The sequence below is a fragment of the Falco peregrinus genome, chromosome 7 (assembly GCF_023634155.1).
Source record: "Falco peregrinus isolate bFalPer1 chromosome 7, bFalPer1.pri, whole genome shotgun sequence".
NCBI classification, from domain to species: Eukaryota; Metazoa; Chordata; class Aves; order Falconiformes; family Falconidae; genus Falco; species Falco peregrinus.
In genome coordinates this window covers 43,937,083-43,956,247 of record NC_073727.1, presented here as the reverse complement: position 1 = coordinate 43,956,247, position 19,165 = coordinate 43,937,083, and the positions used below count along the sequence as shown (strand labels likewise).

At 40.7% G+C, this 19,165-nt stretch overlaps 1 protein-coding gene across 7 annotated transcripts in view; it reads left to right on the top strand.

The window, feature by feature from the left end:
* Window positions 1–19,165, top strand: part of TIAM2 (TIAM Rac1 associated GEF 2) — a 90,995-nt gene that overhangs the window by 57,897 nt on the left and 13,933 nt on the right. For all 7 annotated transcript variants that reach the window (XM_055810283.1, XM_055810284.1, XM_055810281.1 and 4 more), the window contains one exon: window positions 699–802. In XM_055810283.1, coding sequence (XP_055666258.1) covers window positions 699–802 — 104 coding nt within the window. The remainder of the gene's footprint in view (window positions 1–698; window positions 803–19,165) is intronic.

Below are 19,165 nucleotides of genomic sequence, written 5' to 3'. Positions count from 1 at the left end.
AATGTAAAGAGAAGAAACATAATTTTTATATGAATGTTCAGCATTGCTGGGTAGATCTTGAGTTTACACATAAATGTTATTGAAAGCTGTAGTCTGTCAGTAAGTAGAGCAGGGCAGTGTCTCTTCTGGTTTTGGATTGTACCAGCTACTATATACGCAGGCTCCAAACTTAGTAAAATTGTTAAACTATTAGTAACAAGAAGGGATTTTGTCCATGTTATGAACTGTGGTGTTTGTTCCAAGGCAAAATACACTTTTCTTCTTGAGTCTTTAAGGGATTCAGGACTAAGTTGTGTTGAACAATAGCGTGCTCATCCATGGAGAACTACTTGAGTGCATTTAATTATCCTCACTGGTTGTCTCAGCACAAAGTGTGCTGATTATAGATAATGCTACCTTTGAAAGCAGGCTGTTAGCAAAAGCGTTGGGTTTATTTTGGTAGATCAAATATGCACATTGCTTCAGATGGTCTTAGATGTCCAGCTGCTGTTTTGAAACAGAGCTTCCAGGCACAGTTGCTCCTTGCTTTGACCCCTTGTGTTATTTTCTAGCAGGTGGGAAGGATCACAGATTTTGTATTCCTTCCCTTCCCCTATAGTAATTCTACTAGACACTGAAATTATTTGCAGATAAAAGCAAATACTTTTCCTGTTCCTGTCCTATAACCCTCTAATTTATTTGCTTTCTTTTGAATGCAGATTTTAGTAATGTGCCTGATGTCACATCCAGCCTGAAAAGGAGCAGTACTGATGGCACGCTGGACCAAGTGCCACACAGGGAGAAGACTGATCCACCTTTCAGGGTAAGAACATGCATGACATTACAACACTGTTTGTTCATAAGGATTGTTGTGTTAACGCTTTGTGGGAAAGAGTTTAATGTATGGCACTAATTTGGAAAAATTGTTATGCATATTAGCTGTACTTAGTGTTTTATTATCTTGAGGTCACCCTGACAGGCCAGCATCTATGGCACAGCTGCTGCATCTCCAAAAGCAGCACGATGGAGGCAAATGGCAAATGGGCAGAGACTTGTCACATTCATCTTTCTGTGATGCTTGAGCCCAGTTCTGCAGAGAACAGTAAAGCTGCTTCAGCTTTCTAACTGGTTCAGTTTGGTTCATGTTTTCTTTTTGCTGATACTTCTAGCACTTGTTAAGATTACAGTGACCATAGCAACATTGACTTAACGTCAATTGTTTTAGACTGGACTACAGACTTCAAGAGGTGCTGTTACTGTTTGACTTCAGATGGAGTAATGGATGCTCAGATCTTTTCTCAGTTAGGACTTTGGAGGCTGAGGCAGGGAGCCTCAGGATTAGTGTCCACCTTTGAATGCATTGGTCTTTGAAGAACAATTTTTCATCCTTTTTGTTCCAAGTCAGTCAAACTGCAACCTTTGTCCAACTGAAGTGCATATTGGTTTGAAGCCCCTAGCTGCTAGCATGGGTATGTTTTCATGTTGGTGGCTGCGATTTTACTAGGCATTGCCATTCTGACAACAGAAATTATTTTTGTTATTTCTGTTGATGTCGGTTGTACCTCCAAGCAAATTTGTGATAACACTTGCATTACACTCTTGCATGACAGAAACAAAGTTAGAATTTTTATGGTTCTGGCACATATTAGAGCCTTGTACTAGATTGTATGAAGAATGGGTAGAGATAAGGCAGAACATAAAAACTCAGAAGACCAGGACGGGAAGATATATTGTGCCTCTAGCCATACCCACAAAGAGGAGATGATCCTCTCTTACTTTCGGAATTACTTTGTAATCTACTTCCATCTGATGTAGGTGACTTCATGTAGTTTCCCTAGAGAGTGAGGAGAAGCCCAGTGATTGTGGGTCTTCAGTCCTATCTCCTTCTGCACAGGGGATTCCCACAGAGATAATCTATACCCTGTGTAACATGGTGCTTACACTCCTGAAAAGTCTTTGCAACCAGACAAGAATAAACTGGATTTTTCTCCCCTCTAGGTCACATTGTTCCTTTGGAAGGGGTGATGTGGATTTCCCTACTGTCCTGTTTTAGGGCTTCTGCAGTGTTTTCAGGGGCAGGGATCTTTGTGAGAGCACAGCGGAGGTGACTCCAAGGCTTAGGATGCCTCAGTGGCTGGCTGCACCAGCAGGTTGGTGCTTGGCCAGGTTCCCCCAGGCACCTCGGGGTGCCCTGCACACCTGGGGTACGTGCTGTCCCCAGTGCACTGTGAGGACAGGCACAAATGAGCTCCCATCCTGCTGGAGGGGACCAGATTTTGGGGCGCCGGCTTTGCTTTAGCAGAAAAGCAAAGCCAATCCTGATTGTCTGTGTCAAATACACCAGATGACAGAAAATTAGGGAGAGTTCAGGAGGATTTAAATACACAGAAAACATGCTAGTTGTTACTCTGAACACACTAAATTTGCTCCAATGCTCTAAATTATGTGCTGCAATTAAAGCTTAGAAAAGAGGGGAAAACAGACAGGTCTGCTCCCTGCCCCTCTCCAGCTTCAAATCTGCCATGTCTAGCAGTATTAATGGCTTGTGCACAGGCTGCTGAAGTAATTGCCCATGCCATATTGCAGTTCACTTCTTGGGTTGCCATGTGGGTCTGCTAGTGTCATTTTAAAAATTATCTGAAACTGTCCTAGTTTTTTAGGTACAAGAGGGGAAAATGGCTTGGCAATCAGAGGCAGTCTGACTTGAACTGCAGCTGTAAATGAGTCTGTGACAGCTCTACAATTTCTGCAAATGGTTTGTAATTGATTGCCGTCTTTCTCTTGGAGGGTGCCTATTACTGTCAGAATTTTTTGTCTGACCCATTTGATTTCTCCAACAGATGTAGAATTAAAATAAAAAAAACACCTCAGAGTGAATTTAGGTACTGTATATTGTATGTGCTTTCATAATTGGGTATAAAAGGAATTACAATTACTTCTGTTTTTATAGCTGTGATTTGGGACTGCTTGCCAGATGAACAATAGCTATTACTAATAACAATTAGTCTGAGGAAATTGTGCAGCTTCAAAAAGCATAGCATCTGGATTTGGGGCTGTTTTTTCTTCCCCTTTGCCTTGTGTTTCCTGCATGTGCTAACTTGACCCACGCCCGTGGGAGAACAGTAGCACAGACACCTCAGCATTAGGCAACGTCACAGAAGTATGGGGGAGAGATCTGTAAGCACAGCTCTGTGGAGGAGATGTTGGCGGCGCTAAGATGTTCTGAGCACAGCCTGGAACAACAGGCAGTTTGGGATTATTTCAGGGGAGAGACAGCTAGAGATGCTCACTTCCCAGTTGATAGCAACTGTAGATGTAATTACTTGGCTCTGAGGGAGCAGACTCCTTTGAAGTTTGGTTGATTTTTGTCCCGTAACATGTAAGTAATTAAAAAACAGTCTTAAAGCTTTGGATTTAATGGTTGCATGTCTGATTTCTAGATTTTGTGTTTCTCATTTGGAGCAATTTTGATTATTTTTTTTTTCACTATTATTTTCTTCAGCTCGTACCGAGCTAAGGTTAAGCATCACCTTCACTGAAAGTACAGTGAGGCATTTCAGAAGTGCCTTGTAATCTCAAAGGAATAAGTCTTTTGTTGCATGTGTACTGCATTCAAACATGCGTTCATTCATTCATTCATTCATTTTTTGTAGTCTGAGAAGTGAATGAATTTAGAATAGTTGTATATTAGTCTTCCACCTGAGAGCTAACAAATGAAGTAGAAAGGCAATGGAGGATTGTTTCATTCCAGGAATGGAAGCTGTTCCTTAAGATAAAAATATTATTAAAAACACATGGACATCAAGAACCATCCATTCCAGATGCTCATAAGTTTTGTCAGCTCTGTATTCTTTGGGGTGCCCCATTTATACCTTTATTATCTTGAACTTTTATTTTCTATTTTATTTAACAAGGATAGATGTTATACTTCTAACACATTCTGCTGCAGTACGTTTTCAAACTGTGTTAAAATACTGTTTATGTGGCAGTGGCATATCGTCCTTGCAATTGTTGGTTCTGGAGTTTGTAGGCGTACTGTTGACAGAAGAATAGAAGACCTCAGAAAATCTGGGAATTGAGTATGCCTGTCAGTGCAATTAGGTTTAGTTGTGTTTAATCATTTTGAGAATTAATTGTCTGTGCTTCTGGTGCTCAGTTAAATCCTGGTATGTTCATAGTTGCCAAGAATCAAGTTCTTCCTATATCAAAGTAGCACTTGGCTGAATAAATAAAAAATACAACTTTTCCTTTAGCGACTCATGATTTCTAAGTGCAAACTGTATTGGTTAGAAATGTTTTCTCTAGCCCATGTTTTCTTTTAAGGTGAAGTTTAGTAGTCTGTTACTAACTTGCTTATCTTTACTTTGTATTTTCAATATAATAAAAATACACTTCTATGAAAGACGAACATAGCTAAAGGGTGAAATTTTACCATATAAGTAGCTACTATTCTAAGGTCTCTTTTAAGACTACTGTGATATACTTTTGGTTGCTCTGGATCTTTTAAGGATCATCGGAGATAAGTTTTTCTGAAATCATGCTAAATTTTAACAGACAGTAAGAAGGAACTTCTTATACATGCATGTGTCAGAGGGGGAAGATGTATTTTCACTTTAAATATTTTACAGATCATAAAAAAACACCTTAAACTGTGCAAATATTTCATATAACTTCTTTATATTCTCAGCTGTATCTTAGTGTTCTTTAAGAAACTTAAACCCAGTAAAAATAGCTAGTATGATGCTTTGCAATAATGGTAAAAATAGCCAATGAGTGCAGAATAGTTTTATGCTGGCATCTTCAAAAATTAACATTGCAGATGCAGAAACGGAAACTACTGTGATGAGAAGCTTTGAATGTTAACAAGAATTTGCTTTCTAAAGAATGGCCAGCTGGTTTGATTTTGTAGTGATTTTGAAATGGTGCTATATTTCTTTCAAACAATGAATAAAATTGATTATGGGAATAAGTTTGGTATAGAGACAGAAATTGCCTTTGCTTTGCCGTTGACTCTTAAAATAGTCTATCTACTCTCAAAACGGGTTATTGAGCATACGTCAGTATGTGCATATGAGGACAAGTCTATCCCCATCACCTCTTAGTAAAAAATAAAAAAGAAATACTACACATTGCAGAGGGAGAAAACTAACTTTTTTTTTCCCTTGGGAATACCATTCTTAATGCAATAAACAGAAATTATGGTTAAAAATCCCTGAACACCTTTCCCTGACATTGGCTGCTTTAGATTAGCCCAACTCATTCCTCCTACGCTCCTGTTTGACAGCCATGTTCACTTTCCTCCACCTGGTGAGGAAATGAAGAACTCATGACAAGTCTGGTCAGCAGAGTGCATGGCACCTTTGGCAAACACAAATCTGCATCTCCTGCAGGATGGAGCATATCCATCAGATGCTTTCAGCTTTTTATATAGATGAGGTACAGGTCGATATAATGGCCCTACTTGAAATTTTCATATTTTTATATATAGGGGAAAAAAGAAAGCAGGAAAAATATGTACTTGTGCATTTCAGAAGACTGCTTTTGGATGCTCAAATTTCCTATGTAAAATCAAATCATCCTTCCAGTGCTTTTGAAGCTTGTGTATTTTTTTTATCATGATGTCTGTTGTGGAAAGTCCTCCATTTGAGAGAGGAGCTTTTGCAAGTGCAGTGAGAAGTAGATGTTTCCATGAACTCTGCATGTCTGGGACCATGGTGAGAAATATGGGTTTTGGTTGCCTGCATACAGTCCCGCTTCTCATGCTCAAGGAGTCAATGTGCAAATGTGCCTAACTTGGATAACTGTTGAGGTTTTTAGTCTGACCCTTCCAATCTAAAGTGTGTGTGTGCTATTGAGCAGCTGGTTCATACGTCAGATGGTGCCCAAGAGGTGTGAATGCAGAGACTGAGACTGGGTCAGAAAGCAAACCCATCTTCCCACTTCTGCATCATCCAACTACCACAACCAGCTTCCCAAAACAATGCTTTCAACAGATGCAAAATACATGTGTCATGATTTTAAAAGGGAAATCTTTGTGTTACGTATTAGCTGATTCCACACGGCTGTTTCTGTAATGAAAATCAGCAAGTGTTGTTAAAGGGTTTGCTGCATTTGTGGTTTTGGCCCCTTGTATATACAGCATAGCCTTGTACTGGAGGGATGGTTTTCCTAAGTTGAAGAAATTAGTATTTTGTTTTCAAACTGTCTAAACCTGATTTTGGAGCACCTTCATTAGCAGTAGCACTAAAGCCATCAACTTTCAATGCAGATAGAGTAATTTAAGGGTAAAAATTCTGAGGTATAATATATATTCAAGTCTAGGTTCAAACCTGAGTGAAAGAATGCGTATTCCGTCGCTAGTCTGTCTGGAAGATCAATTGTTAAAGAAAAAAAGTGTGGTTTGACTTTAGGGAGAGGGAGGGTGCAACTGCGACAGTTGCCAAGGAATAGTGGAGGTGAAAGCAGTTAGTAATCATTACTCATATAGTCTGATCCCAGCAGAAAATTAATACAATTGTTCAATGTTTATGGATGATTTGGATGAAATATTTGATCTTCCGGAAGAACGCAAGTGGGTGGTAGAAATAGTGTTTTCCTGTGATTTGTTGCCTAGAAAACATTGTACAGGCATGTGATCTGTGGCATATGTACTGTGGGATAGTTCAGAGCACCGTTATTCAAAACACAGCCAACAGCCTTCTATTCCTATATAATGTAGTCCTGTATATTCAGTTGTGGCGATTCAGTTATTTATGTAGATCTGATGATGACACTCATTCACTCTCGGAGATGAGGTAGGGATTATCAGTCTGAATGTGTGTATATAAGCAGTGGATGGATTATATTTTAGCAGGTGAACGTCAAGAAATGTTTATTCTTCCCCACCAAAGTTAAATAGTTTCCTAGTACAACTTTTCAGTGAGAAAGTTAAATATTTACCAAAATATACTGAATGAGAAGGAAGATTTGCAATGTTACGGTCCTTAAAACATAAAGACTGACAAGTACAAATCGTGTTTTGGTTACATTTGGGATGGTGTGGCAGTGTATGTATGTATGTTAACATATGTCTGGTAGGTTTCAGAGCTGTATTTCTCTCTGCTAGTCAGTTTGTGACCCCCATGCCCAAAACATCTCCAAAGAAAGATGAACATTGAAATAAAAATGTGGGAAATCTTAAAAAAAAAAGAAAAAAAAGTGTGTAGCCTTGTTAAGCAAAGACTGTAAAAATAAAAAAAAAATCAAAAATCTTAGAAGGCAAATGTTATTACTAATCAAGTAAACACCAATTGTTGAGCTACCTTGAAAGAAAGGCAAGCAGAAATGACCAGAAACTCAACAGAGGTCCCTCTGGGTAAGTAAAATAAGAGAAAGAAAAACTACTGGTATGCCCATATGGCCCCAAACCTACTTTTTGCACAGAGGCAATTCTAGTTGAATGATGTTCATGGTGATAGCTTCTCATTAGCTCTTTTTTGCATTGCCCAGGCAGTTCCCACTTGCACAGCATGTCATTAATTGCAGGAGAGCTGCCTGCCTGAAGGTTTGCTCAGCATACATAGGACATTAAGGATCTTTATTTTAATCATGAGAACTTCTCTTTAGCAGTTGATGAGATCCAAAAGCTCGGGGAGTAGTCTGCAATTAACATCTTTTTTTTTCCTGTTCTTTGTGGGAAGGGGATTAACAATGTAGTACTCTCAAAATCATGTATACTCCTCCACAATCCAAGCGTCCTTTCCTGCCAGATGCGAGATGCATTTAGGGAGTCTAAGAGCTAACATGGGAAAATAGCATGTTCCTCAGCAGTGGTTTTCCTTGATTCAGTTGTGCCTGGAGGAGACAGTTCTTCATTGAAAGCATAACAGAAGCCTGTGGGGAGCTCTGCTAATTACTGTGCTTCCCTTGCAGACAGCCCAGCCTGTGGTGAGCCCAGCCAGAGTCACTGGCTCCAGCAGCGTGGAGCCGCAGCCAGATCCCTGCTGTCACTGTGTGCCTTCTGAGAAGGGTAGCAGTGATACCAGTGAAATTGTAGTCTGTTAGAAGTCTGTAACAGCTTTGCTGTTTACTTATCTTATTTGCTCCCTTGGAGAAGTCACGAAACCCGATGGACTATAGGTTACAGAAGGTTTTTGCTGCTGACCCCAGTCCTGGATTTCACTTTGTGGCATTGATCCTGCAGTTCTTTAAATGCAGCAGAGCCACCCTATGGATGGCCCAAAATTCAATATAATAGTTGCCTGTCTTGGCTCACATAGTGAGGAGCCTTGAAACCATAAAGCTTGAAGCGTGAAAGGTGCTGTATCTACAGTGGACCTGGTCAAGCTGTAGGTGGAGATCTGTGTGCATAGTTACTAGTTGGGAAGCACAAGCATGGCGAGGAAGACAACCAAAGAGAGACTGTGCAGTTCTTGCATGCAGAGGTGTGAACTTGTGTTGCTCTGTTTTGTGCTATTACATTGAGTTGCTGGGGTTCTGGGGGTATTTGTTGTCTTTCCTCTGACTGAAGGAAATTTTCTTTCAGAAGTACTGTGATGGTTGTCAGTGTACAATGTTTGGATGTCCTGGTTTTGACTGGGAGAAGAAATTGTGTTGTATTGATGCTTGCAAATGAAAGCAGCCAGTGGGAGATGTGGCTTTTCTTTGTAGTCTTCTGGGAAAAATCCATGAGGCTTAACCTGCAGGTGAAAAGAGAAGCATATGACAGCAGTCCTGGGTCACCGCAACAGGAGTGTCTCTGGAGACGCTGATGACGTGACCGATGAAGGGCAGGAAGCTGCCTGGGAGTCACCACCCTGAGCCTCCAAAGGCAACCCCAGCCACTCGCAGTGCAGGAGGATATGATGGCAGCATTTCACTTTGCAATGAAAGGTAGCGATATCTAATCACACTTCTGACAGACCCAGGGAACTGGGTAACTCTCTCTGCCAGCTGTAGATTATTTGGTGAGTGTTTTTTAAGACTGAGATACTGTTCAGTTACAGTGTTAATAATAACACGCATATTTTTTTCTTGCAATGCAGAAGCATTTGAACACAACGCTAGCATGTGCTAACCTATGTGATGTGCCCAGCAGTTACCTATAGGACACAAAGTCACTTTATAGTGGCACAAAGTTGCAATACAGGATTTCAGACAAATACTGCACCCTGGGTACCATCATATACTTCAATGAGGCTTTGGTTCCTATTTTGTGCTGTCAGGAACATGTAAGGCCAAAGGTATACCTGAAATGCCAAAACTGAAAGAAATCTGCTACTTGCAGCAGATTCTGGAAAGTCAAAGATAACAAAAAGATACCTGAAAGGGCAGAAGAGGGAGGAGAATTAAAAAAAGGGGTCAGTTGAGTCAAATGCACAGGGAAGTTCCACCAGATTTTCATGTTTTGTTACCTGTGGTCTATAGCACTGTGTGCCTCTGTCTTTACTTGTTAACATGCTGTGGGCAGACAAAGACCTTCACCCACATGGTGATTACTTCCTTCTGAGACACCAGAATCCTTCTGTAGTGCCTAAACAAAACCCCACCAAAACCAGGGGAGAGGCTGATATGGAGTTCAGGGGGTCTGTGTTTGTCTTTACATGGGGATTATTGCATTTTAACATTTAGAATGTTTTGCCTGCTACTAACAAGAAGAGATCAGGGTTGCCCTCTCTGCCTCCAAACTAGCACACTGCAAAAATAGTGAAAGGTGAAAAAACAGTGAAAGGTGAACGCAACTGCAAAGGTAATGTCTCAGTGGTTGCCATAGTTTCTAATTCAGCACTTGAAAAAACTTTTTGCATTCAGCACAGAACACTTTGTGTGAGAATGTTACAAACAATATTTAAGATGCTTGAAATTAAAAAAGAATGAATTTTAAACATTTGGAATTTTAACTTTTTTTTAGCATTGGAATTAAAGCTAATGTCTTCACTGTGGTCAGTTATGCTTTGAAAATGCATTTTGAAGGCATTTGAAAAGCATGTTATTGTTATAAGCATGATAGAAAAATATTCAGAAAAATCATCCACCCACATTTATATAAAGCAAAAAATGGAGTCTCTTTAGATCACTGGAGAGATCTGGAGACTAGCTGAATTAAGCCTGAATTATAATGCTTGGAGACGACTTTTGCCAGAGCTCCTGTTAGTCCAGGGTATGTATGTATATATTGTATATTTGTGTATGTGTGTGTGTGTGTGTATACATACATACATATACACACACGCACTTAGATCTGGAAAATACGTGTTGTATATAACAATCATGTTTGTGCTTCACTGGTGGTCCAGACTGATGTTACAAAGCAGGAGCCCACAAGTGCTCAGAATTGTCCCAGGGGCAAGCCGCTGTTTCCTTTCATTCAAAATATATACAGACAGAGCAAAATTAGCCTTTTACCTTCATGCATTAAGGGCAAAAGCAGGATGGGAAACGAACTCGGTGCAGATAAGCGCACCTAGATATATTGGGACAATAGAGGGAAGCCTGTATTACGAAGGATGTTACTGTTATGGTAACTATCAAGCTTAGTGCCACTAAAATGGAAAGATGAAAACCAGATGTTTGCAAAGGGAATGTGTGTTACTTAAAGCACACAGGAACAAACAAAAAGGCTGTGCCGTTTTTTTCAGTCATCTTAAAAATATTTCAAGGTGATTGATTATTTTGCGTGTAAATTTTACATAGGAGACATTCTTGAAAAGAATTTGAGTATTTGTTGTGTGCTTCTAGAGAAGAAGAAAAGCCGAAGAGAATGCTTTCATTCATGTGATTTATTTTAGCTTGTGCTTTTCACTTTTTTGATTTATCCAAGTCCCTCAATAGAAGTTGGAAGGATTATTAAAATATGGTTTGGTTTTTTTCTATGTATACACTTTTTTTAAAAAAGTTGTTAATTGGTAACATCTTTTAGCTGGCATATGGCTAGCTAATAACACAGGCTTAATTAGCAAATCTGGGAAAGAATAACTTCCTAAGATGGAATTTAAAAGGCCTGTCATTGTTTTTTATCAAGATTGACGATATTGCTTGGACATGAAATTTAGCAACCTTTTTTTCCCAGGTCCCAGTGGATGCGCTGTGTCTTAACACATATCTATTACAAAAGCAGAGCTTGAAATTGCCACGACTCGTGCTGACACAAAACAAAGAAACAGCACCTTTCCAGAAAGTATAGTTATACTCTTAATAAATGTGGATCTAGTGACCTGACTTGTGTTATTTTTAAAATGGCATCTGTAGTACTGTAAATCATTAGTTTCCACAGGCTAGTGATTTATTCCTTTTTCTTCTCATCAGACTTGTTCTGTGGATCCCTAGGGTCTGTGGACTGCTGAAGAGGCAACCACTGATGGTGGATAAGAAAAGTAGCCTTGTACATGCTGCGCAGTAGTCCATATAACTGGATTTTTAAACCAGGCTGCCAGGCTGTGCGTCCATTGAAAGATGAAACACTAGGGAGCAGGCAAAACTTCTCTCACTCCTTCAAGACCATTTCCTCAGTTTTCTGTTATATAGCCTTCTCACCCAGTGAATCCAGCATCTGCGTCCAAAAGAAAGAAAGGGCATAGTCCATCAGCTAAACAAGGGGTTCCTGCTGCTGTGATGCTTTCTGCCAGCCTTATCAGCAGCATGTTGTTTCAGGGCTCCAGCATCATTGTTCCTCTGATAGGCAGCCGCTCGGCAACTGAGCTGTATGGTTTGCAAATGCTGAGCTGTCAAGTTGCACTAATGATTTGGAAAGAGATGGATGTAAGTTTAATTGCAGTAATTAAAGGAGAAGGCTGCATTATTCCCTTGCTTGTATGAAGGTGAATACCCTTGAAACATCTGAAGCAGCACACTCATAACCAAGGACGTAGATACTCAGGCTTGGTGTGTCGTTTGGGTTCAAGAAAAGAGTTTGCTAGAGAGCAAGAGATGATGGCAAGGACAGCGCTGAGCAAAACCTCGTGGCTCAACTTCTTTGCACTCTAATAGTGATGTGGTAGAGGCAACATGGGAGTTACTCTGTTTTATTATGCCGCTGGTATAGTTCTCCTTTTATTAATTAATTGCTTGTCAGTCTTGTAACTCTTCAGCTCAGTGGTGTCATGTCCCACAACGTTTAAAGTTGCATTGTTCTTAGAATAATCTATCTGTAGACCCGATTGGTTTTGTGTAAATATATCAACATGGGGGCTTTTACTTTCAAGCCTGAATTTATTACTGAGCACAGTTTAAATTCTTTTTATTGATGTAATTACAACTAAAAAGTTCAAACAAAGGACAAGCACAATTACGTAAAGAAATAATCCACAGAGCTGCCTATTTGTTTTTCATTTTATCATTGTAAAAGCATTTGTATGCCACACCATTTAGCAGCATATACCCTTGACAGAGAACATCAGTACCATTGATAATTCATGCTGACCTTCAGGGCAGTCAGCACCCTCTGGATATTTTTAGGTATTTGGCTAATTTTTTCAAAGCACCTGATGTTTTGTTTATGCAGTAAATTTCACAGGCACAGAGGCAGGTACATTTCCAGGGAGATAAAATCCGCCTTCCCTTGCTGTAACTGCATTTTGTCCTGCATTCACTACATCAAGCTATTTATAAAAAAAGCCTAATCTGGCATGTTTTCCCTGTATTTGTAGTAATAAAGGGAGGCATAGCAGGTCTGTTTGTGCTCTCATACGCTGCTTAGCCCTGTTACACTGGGACATTGACAGCGTCTCTGATTTTCGTTAATTGGCACTGAAGAGAAACGTGTGGCTGAGCTGAGAGAGAAGGTGTGTTCGTGGGGGATCGCAGCGTCCGTGGCTTCCTTCCGAGGGGCCTTTTCCTTTGGCAAAGTTTGTATTCACAAGCCACAATGCCCGCCTTCAGGAGGAGTAAAACCAGAGCGAAGAGTTTAGCGTTGGCTCGCAAGACCCAGCAGCAGGCAGCAGCGGCGTGCGGCTCCCTGCACAGGATGTTCTCTGTGGTGAGTTCTGCAGCAGCGTGGGTTAAGCTTGGGGGGTGCTGCTTAATTGGGCTAAGGTGGGTAACGGGGCTGCCAGAGCCTGCCAGGCTGCCTGTGCTTGATAAATAGCGAGTGTCCCAGCGTTAATAATCAAGTAATGGATTCTGGTAACATGTAGTCAGTGAGTGAGTTTGTACCAGTACTCTGCTTGGGGAAAGGTTTGGGCTTTTTGAAGCCTGGGGGAGGGAAGGGTGGGTTGGTTGTCCGCACTGTTTGCTGCCAGGCTCAAGCAAATAGTTTCTTGCGTCTGTCAGAGAAAGGACTAAGTCATGATCCAGATTTTGACAAGAAGTGGGATGATTTTAACAAGATTCTTCGGAGAAATTTGGATGTAACTGCCGCATGAAAATTTTAACTATTTCTCTGGTTTTTCACAAATAATTGAGGATTGTGGAAACAGTGCGGGGGTGGGGGCAATGAGAGCTACAGACAAGGTACTGCTGGGGCAATACAAGAAGACTATATGTATGTTACACAGGTGGTAGAAAAATACGTGAACCTTCTGCATTAAAAATTGACAATATCAGGATAAGGACGTGGTAAAGGAAATGCCACTTTTTCCCAAGATGAGGGTTCGGGAGAATTTGCATTGTGGCCTTTAATATTACCTGACCAGAGTCTCATTGTGGTGACCTGGGCTGTCAGGGTTCTTCTCTCTTTGTTTTCCTGACGCTCTCATCTTTACATTTTGTGTGGTCAGGATTTAATATTCTGCAATGGAGATGACTTCTGTTTTGCCTTTGACTTTGGCATGTGTTGGGTCAGATGACTTTGAAGACTGATTTTAGAGAAGCTGAGCACAGCATCTATGAGCTCAGTGGGAGCTGCTGGTCCTTGGGATCTGGTCGATGCAGGCTCTTGGGCCCAGGTCCTGCTGTGTGACTTGGTTTATAACTATCATTGCAGTCAAGTACCCCAAGTACCTATGGTTCATCCTCTATACCCAAGGAGAAAGAAGGGCATCTCTCTCTGCGTGGCAAGCGAGAGGGAAGATTTACCACTGTGCAATTCACATTAGCAGCTTGGGCACCACATCAGGCAGGTTGTGTCTGAGCTGTTTCACACAGCTGTATGTTCAGCCTTCTTTCAGGCCTTGATCTGTGCTGTCAGCAAAGAGTTACTAGGTCATCTGCCCCTCTTCTTGCTGTATGTGTGATTTCTGAATGAGGTTGGTGACGCTTGCTTGTGTTAGTGGAACAGGCTGACTTTGCTAACGGAAATCTCCCTGAAATTGGGAAATTCTAACTCAAAGGCATCATTCACTCTAACTCAAAGTTCATCATGAATTCCTCTCCCATGGTCTGGCAGGTAGTGTTTGGTAGGGCAGCTTTTCATAATACGATGTAGAGGGGTTGCTTCTCTCTCCTTAAAGCATCCCTATAACTATGCCTGTCTTACTGCTACAAAGGATTTGAGTGAGGATTTTAAAAGAATACCTTTCCTTTAGCAATGTTTTAAACACTTTAACTAAAATACTCGCAAGAGAGACAGTGAAACAAAACAGACACCTGAAACTTCAGCAGTGTCAGTCAGGAACATGTTCTGAGTGGCTTTGAAGTTGGGTCAAAAAGGAGAAGGACCAGAAGATAAGTGATGACTGAAGCTACTACTTTGTTTTTGCTTCTGTTGCCCGGAGCTGAGTGGCAGTCTTGCCCAGAAACCTATGGTGAAAATCCCATAAAGCATTTTTCAGTAAAACTGTTGACATTTTTCAGTCTTAATAAACAATTCAGAGGAGTTCAGGTACTATGTTGGTGTGTAACATAAGGTGAATTTTTTCAGTGATCTTTAGGGAAGCTAAGGCCTGTAACTTTCTAGCCTTGTACACTGCTTGGTTACTAAGTACTTCCCAGTCTGAGGATGACAGAGTTGTCTGTAGAGTGATGGACTCACAATAAAATGATGGCTGTTAGGGCTGCCTGCCTTTGTCCTGGAGAGATTCATCTCCTAATACAAAGTCACGGGCATCTCCAGAAGCTTTCTTTTTTTTTCCCAGAGTAAGGGATATAAAGAGGTCTCTGACCATTTGTTAATTTCATAAAATCACATGTAATTGTATTTCATCTGCTGACTGACATTCAGTCTTCCTGGTAATACATACATCATGCAGAGCTGAGCTGTTAGTTGTTCATTTTTAGAGGGTACAAGATCAGTTTGTTTGTGCAGGATGTTTTCTGAGCGTGCTTCCTCTTTGAATAAGGAATTCAAGGGATTTGTGATCACCCCATAGTGTAGTCAGTGTCCTGCACAAGGATACAGAAATCTCAAAACTCATCAGAGGACATGCATGGTTTTAAGCCCCCCAAGCAGTCTTTCTTAGGCTGTAGATTTTTCTAAGCCTACTCAAAATATTCCATGCTATCAGTATTTCAAACAAACCCCAACTGACTGATGAAGTACATGAGGTGTATAAATGAGGGTAAAATAAATAGCAATGAGCAGAGATACCATAACACTAATTGACCTTGTGCAGCATTTATGCTCAGTCAGTATCATTCAGTAGAAATTCACAAGGTAGCCATGAAATTATTGTACTAGTGCTTAACCACTGCTGATTAATGTCTTCTGCTGTCTCACCAATGAATTTTATGGACATTTTTAACTCTGGTGGGGATAGCACAGCCTCAAATGATGATGTGCTTGTCTGCAGGGAGCAAAGAAAATCTGTCAGAGGCTCTATGTAAGAGCATCCTTTTGTTCATTTTAGAGGAATAATCTCTAATACTTCATTTCAGGACTGTTCTTGAAAATGGGTTGTGCTTCACCTCCATCTGATAAGCTGAGCACCACTATGGTGGTTGACTGCTATGGGTCAAACTGACAATTATGTGGAGTAGAACTTTCCCTTCTAAGGATACTGTGAGCAATCCACATGCACAGGGAATACTCCCGGTAAAAGGATGTGGGACCTAAGTATGAGTCACAAACCTGCAGGGATGAAAAAAGGTTTCTTGAGGCTGCTTCTACACATCCTTCTGTCTTCTTAGAGACCAAAACAGTATGGGGCAGGAGGCTGCTTCCCTAACTGCTAGGTCTGTGCAATGGTTTGTACAGCTTTGTTGGAAGATCTGTGAAAATGGCCAGTGAAACAGTACAGTGCTGCTGAACTTCATTCTCCCTGGAATGCAAGTATTTGTTTTTTTCTATAAACCCTACATAAACTGCAGTTGTCTTTCCCAGCTCTGGCACTGTTAGTCTAAACTTTGGGAATTTTAGCTTTTTCTGTCCACTGTTCAGTGCCAAAGGTAAGATGAAGCTGTGTTTGATCTGTACATGTTGCTGAAAGTGGAAAGTGGCATACAGAAGTTCAAGTGATGACTTTTGGAGAAAGTTTGTTGCTTCCAGTGTGTGCTCTCCGCAGCTTTTCTCTGCACCCAGCTGCCCTGCAGCCTTGTCCACAGTCAGTCCTCGGGGCTTTTCTCTTCACCAATTTAAATATTTTCATTCTGATGGCCTGCACCATATAAAGGTTGGCATAAATAACTTTTTTACCATTTACTCATTACAGACAGTCTTGGCCGTGTGCAAATAAAAGCAGCTGTGTATTTGAGGAGTTGACCAGATGTGTCTGAGAGTCAAATCTGCCTGTGTTAGCCATTGGCAGTGTCATTGTAATAGCAAATTCAGGGTTAATTCCCACCTTAATTCAAAATTACGGTGGGTGTACGTAGTATCAACTTGGGGCTTCTCTTGAAGCTTCTTGGCTTAAGGGCGGTGGACTGCCAAACTGCTTTGACATCCAGAATGCCCGTGTGGCTTTGAAATCCCAGCTGCAGTCAGTAACGGCAGAGGCTGGGGCTCTCCTGCCCCCACATAAAAGATATAAAAGAGATGGTCTTAGGGGTTGTCACTAGAGCCTTTCTAGAAAAGATCTGTTTTAAACAGCAAAAATAACAAAGAGCAGGACATTGTTCAGCGTGGGAGGCAGAAAGTGGCATCCAGAGCAGTGTGGAAAACAGGTGGAGATCCTGACCTGGGTGGTAAGGGAGTTTGGGGAAGAAATGTGAAGCAAGAATATTTTTTACTCCTCTCTACTTATTTGTTACTATGACGTTTCTCATAGATACTGGGCTCTTGGCCGAGACATTGTGATTTCAGTGGCAAAATGGGTGCCTGCATCCACTATGGTTTGTGCAGTGTGTTGGAGTGAATGTGAAATACTTCTGTCCAATAAGGAGCGTTTCATTCTTGCTTTGACCCGAACGTAAATACCACAGTGGGTACAGAGAATGGGACTGAGGTCTGGATTTTGCAGTCTGGAAGCCTCCCGTAAAAGGAAGGACAGAGAGCAGCACTGCAGGACAAGGGCGGTATTTTTAATGCCAGTACTTTCAAAGACAAAGTGCTTATGTGTTCAGGAACATACTAAAGTTTGTAAAAATCACTACTTGTTGGCATTGTGGCTGAGAGGTAATCCCATGCCTTGGGCTTAGGCCAGTTATGCAGAACAATTTCTGACACCAAAATTACGTTGCTTAGGTGGTCAGATAGTATTTATGTTGAGGAGTGTAATATATTTCTATATGCTTTCTTATTCAGTGGTTCTTGATGGCAGATGCAATTCTCTCCCCAAAGCTGAAGGGGATGGAGAACATAGCATGTTCTCCAGTGTCTGTCTGCCCCATATGTGAAGGTCATGAAGGATGAATAGAGGACTTCTAACTCCTCCTTGCAAAACTGCACCTCATGATGATGTTTATGACTCGCTTTCAATAGGCTGTCTCATATCCTTGATCCAGTGTCCTTTGTCAGGTATCAGGTTGATGTAAATCAAGCTGCCCACACACACCTTGAGCTGCAGAGAGCATAAAATCTGAGTCATTCTGATACAAATACAAAACCTTCTGACATCAGAAACAAAGTAAGCAAGAGTACTTTGGCATTCAGCTACTTAGAAGTTGCTTTAACTTTTAATACACACATTTCCTAAATTAAGTTGTCATTATTTTCAAATTGCTGATTAATTTTAAAGGCACAGAGTGACTGTGATTTTTAAATGTATTCCATCCTTGTGCAGCTGTGTCCTAATAAATGTTGTAAATACAAAATACATCTACATTTCATAGTCCTGCAAGCTGTCATTATACAGGATTGTGAAGATCGTTGCACGTATTAGTGAGGAAAGTATTTTTTTTTAGAGTGGTGGCATTGCTCAAAACAGGGGACAGGGAAGCTTCAGAGTAATACAGACTACAGGGCAAATATTTGACATTTTAACATTTATTTCCAGGTGTAAAGGATGTACCTGTGTTTTGTCACACGAGTGGCTGAGATTTTATATTGCTAGTGGCATTTAGCCTCCACCTCACAGAAGGCTTTGTATAGCTCAGGTCAGCTTCAGAATAACTTCTGCACTTGCTCATTTGATGGCCTGGTATGTTGGTGAACTTAGCTACAGATAATCAGTGGTGGATCAGGACACCCAAAAAGGACTACTTGAAACAGTGTGTGGAATAAATTGGTACAGATTAAGACAGTTCTGAAATGCACTCATGTCCTGATTTCTTCACTGAAGCAAGACTTTCACTTGAAATAAGGCAGCAGTCATAGTCCTCATTTGAACACATTTGCTAAACAGCAGATAATACATGGCACAGCATATGCAACTGTCCAGTATCTTGAAGAGTGTCTGAAAGAGAGAAGCACTGAAGAAAAATTGTTTCATGCAGTATAAAGAGGTGGTGCTAAGGTAGAATTGGGGAATGGTAGTGATATTCTGGCTTTCAGTAAAAGGTCATTAAGGAAGAGAACAGTGGAATAATTTTCAAATTAGGCATTAAAGATTATTGCCTGCAACTTTTGCTCTCAGATATTAGTGGTGGTCACGCAAGAGCAAACTACGCAACCATTTCATAGTGTCAGAAAAATCTTTCTCTTGCATCTTTGCCTTATAACGTTAACTGTTGATGTTCCATCTCTAATTGCTACCTTGCTTGAAAATTTTCTGGTATTTTTTTCATCTTTATCATTCTTCTAAAGAATCTCAAAGATTTAAGTTCCCATTCACCGGTTTTGAAATAAAAAAATCTTGGTATGTTGTTTTCTTAGAGGAAAGTAATCTAAACATATTTCGACAGCCCAGGACACTGGAGTCTGAACCTTCAGCTCCATGTCCCATTGTTTGAAAAAAAAAACCCACAACACAGTATAGGTAGCAGATGACAAATAAAACAATTATTCTGGATGCTTAAAAGA